This window comes from Eutrema salsugineum, unplaced genomic scaffold (assembly GCF_000478725.1).
Source record: "Eutrema salsugineum unplaced genomic scaffold, Eutsalg1_0 scaffold_4, whole genome shotgun sequence".
NCBI lineage: Eukaryota > Viridiplantae > Streptophyta > Magnoliopsida > Brassicales > Brassicaceae > Eutrema > Eutrema salsugineum.
The window spans coordinates 4,078,972-4,081,450 of NW_006256686.1; the positions used below are offsets into that span (position 1 = coordinate 4,078,972).

Here is a 2,479-nt window from a genome sequence, read left to right on the forward strand (position 1 = left end):
GTTCGTCCTTAAACCTCGACAACGTCAAAGTCTTTGTCTTTGTTCTGTCTATTGTCGGAAGATGTTTCGGATTTCAAAGATCCAACTCTCTTTCTCTCTCGCAACATTCACCAAGAGATTCTCCTCATTTCAAGCTACTAAATTGGTGATCGATAAAGCGGCAATCGATGGAGAGCTGAGAGTTTTCATCGTCTCCGGCGAAGTCTCCGGCGATAACATCGGCTCTCGTCTTATGGCTTCACTCAAAAATCTCTCTCCTTTTCCCCTTCGTTTCCATGGAGTTGGAGGGTAAGCAATTGGGTTTGCCTCAACTAAGAAGATTCTGTTTAAAATTTTGATTTTTTCAATTAAAATTGTGTATGTTTGTTTCTAACATGTTGATGTTTTATATGATAAGATCATTGATGTGCAAGCAAGGAATGACTTCGTTGTTTCCTATGGAGGATTTGGCTGTGATGGGTTTGTGGGAGCTCTTGCCGCATTTGTATAAATTCCGTGTGAGTGAATTGAGTTAAATGTTTTAATACAATCCAATTTAGTCACTTTGATTTACTAGTCTAGTTTTGAGATTCCAGGTGAAGTTAAAGGAGACCATTGATGCTGCAGTTAAGTTTAAGCCACACGTTGTTGTGACTGTTGATTCGAAAGGCTTCTCTTTTCGTCTACTTAAGGAGTTAAGAGGTAAAAACACAAAATGTAAAAGAGAATCAATGCCTAGGAACAATTAAGCTCTAGTGTTAGTTAAGCTGATCCCATCTGTGAATCAAACTTGTAAGAGAGAATCAATGCCTAGGAAGAATTAAGCTCTAGTGTTAGTTAATCTGATCTCAATAGGATTAATCACCTTTTTGTGTGGTAGAAATGGAAAAATTGAAGAAATGGGAACATTATAAGTGGCCTTTGAGAGCCAAGAACTCCTGAATGGATTCTCATATACCATGTAGGACAATGGAGAAATGCTTTTTGGCTTTGCAGCTAGATACAATCAGAAGCGCTTGGAAAACTCTCCCTTGCATTTTCATTATGTTGCACCTTCGTTTTGGGCATGGAGAGGAGGAGAATCAAGACTTGGAGGTCTGTCTGAGTTCGTTGATCATCTCTTCTGCATTCTCCCAAACGAGGAAAAGATTTGTAGGGAACATGGAGTGGAAGCAACCTTTGTTGGACATCCCATTCTTGAAGACGCTTCTGAGTTTAACCTTGTATGCAATTTCTTCTTAATTACTTCAGTTTCTATGACAATCTCTCAGATTCCTTACTGCAATGTCGCTCTTTGTTGACGCAGGCGAGGACGTGGAAGCTACAAGAATCGAATCTCGAAGGCTTGAGTTTTAGCAAATACTCACTACCTTCTGGTAATAAGTTTATCTAAACGATTAACCTGTTTTTCTAATAAATTGGTTAGTGTCTACGTTTGTTGATTTCTCATTGTTCTTCTGCTGCAAGAAGACTCCATGGTCATTTCCGTTCTACCGGGGAGCAGATTACAAGAAGTTGAAAGAATGCTACCTATATTTTCCAAAGCAATGAAGCTACTCAAAGAACCGTTTCCAAGGCTAGTAACACTCATCCACGTCGCATCAAATAGTCAAGTGGATCATTACATTGGAGAATCTCTCCGTGATTGGCCAGTTCCCGCAATACTAGTCCCTAGTGGATCCACTCAGCTTAAATATGATGCCTTTAACGTAAATCTCCATTGAATCTCTCTCTCTCTTGGTGTTTTGCTCCTCTCATTGTCCGGTTTTTCCATGATAACAGGCGAGTCAAGCTGCGTTATGCACTTCAGGAACAGTTGCTATTGAGTTACAGCTTGCCCGTCTACCTTCCCTTGTCTCTTACCGAGCACATTTTCTAACAGAGCTCGTAATCCGTTACAAAGCCAAGATTCCTTACATTTCTCTCCCAAACATTCTCCTAGATTCACCAATCATTCCTGAAGCCTTGTTTCAAGCCTGCAACCCTTCGAATCTCGCCTCCATACTTGAGTAATACTTTTTTCGTTTCGCCCACCGTAACTTTATCTGGCTATCAAGAAATGGGCATGCTGATGAATTGAGATGTTGTGTGAAACTTGTAGGAGACTGCTCTTGGATGAAAAGATGAGAGAAAAACAAGTTGTTGCTGCTGAAAAGTTGACACTCCTCTTGCATCCATCAGAAAGGGGAATGAGCAGTGATTTGGAATCTCAGCGATATACACCAAGTATTCTAGCAGCTTCGACTATTCTTAGTTATGTCAAGCCATGAAGCCTGTCGCGAATAATGTTCCTTGCTTGCAAGTTGCAACACTAAACATTTTTGGTCATACATTGCATTGCTGGTTACTTAAGTAGGCCATTTAAGGACCTCCCTTGTTTATACATTAGCAGCTTATGTTGTTAACTCTATCTTAACTTATAGATACAGATATTTTCAAAAAAAAAAAACTTATAGATACATGTGCTATGTATATGTGTAGATTCTCTAATAAATTATTT

The 2,479-nt window shown here is 39.5% G+C and overlaps 1 protein-coding gene across 1 annotated transcript; it reads left to right on the forward strand.

The window, feature by feature from the left end:
• The first annotated feature begins 29 nt into the window (after window positions 1-29).
• On the forward strand, window positions 30-2,479 carry LOC18013814 (probable lipid-A-disaccharide synthase, mitochondrial). The gene is made up of 8 exons (XM_006418498.2): window positions 30-288; window positions 398-497; window positions 576-681; window positions 976-1,202; window positions 1,286-1,355; window positions 1,450-1,688; window positions 1,762-1,988; window positions 2,081-2,479. Exons 1-8 carry the CDS (start codon window positions 62-64, stop codon window positions 2,247-2,249), a joined length of 1,365 nt encoding a protein of 454 aa, XP_006418561.1. The 5' UTR covers window positions 30-61; the 3' UTR covers window positions 2,250-2,479.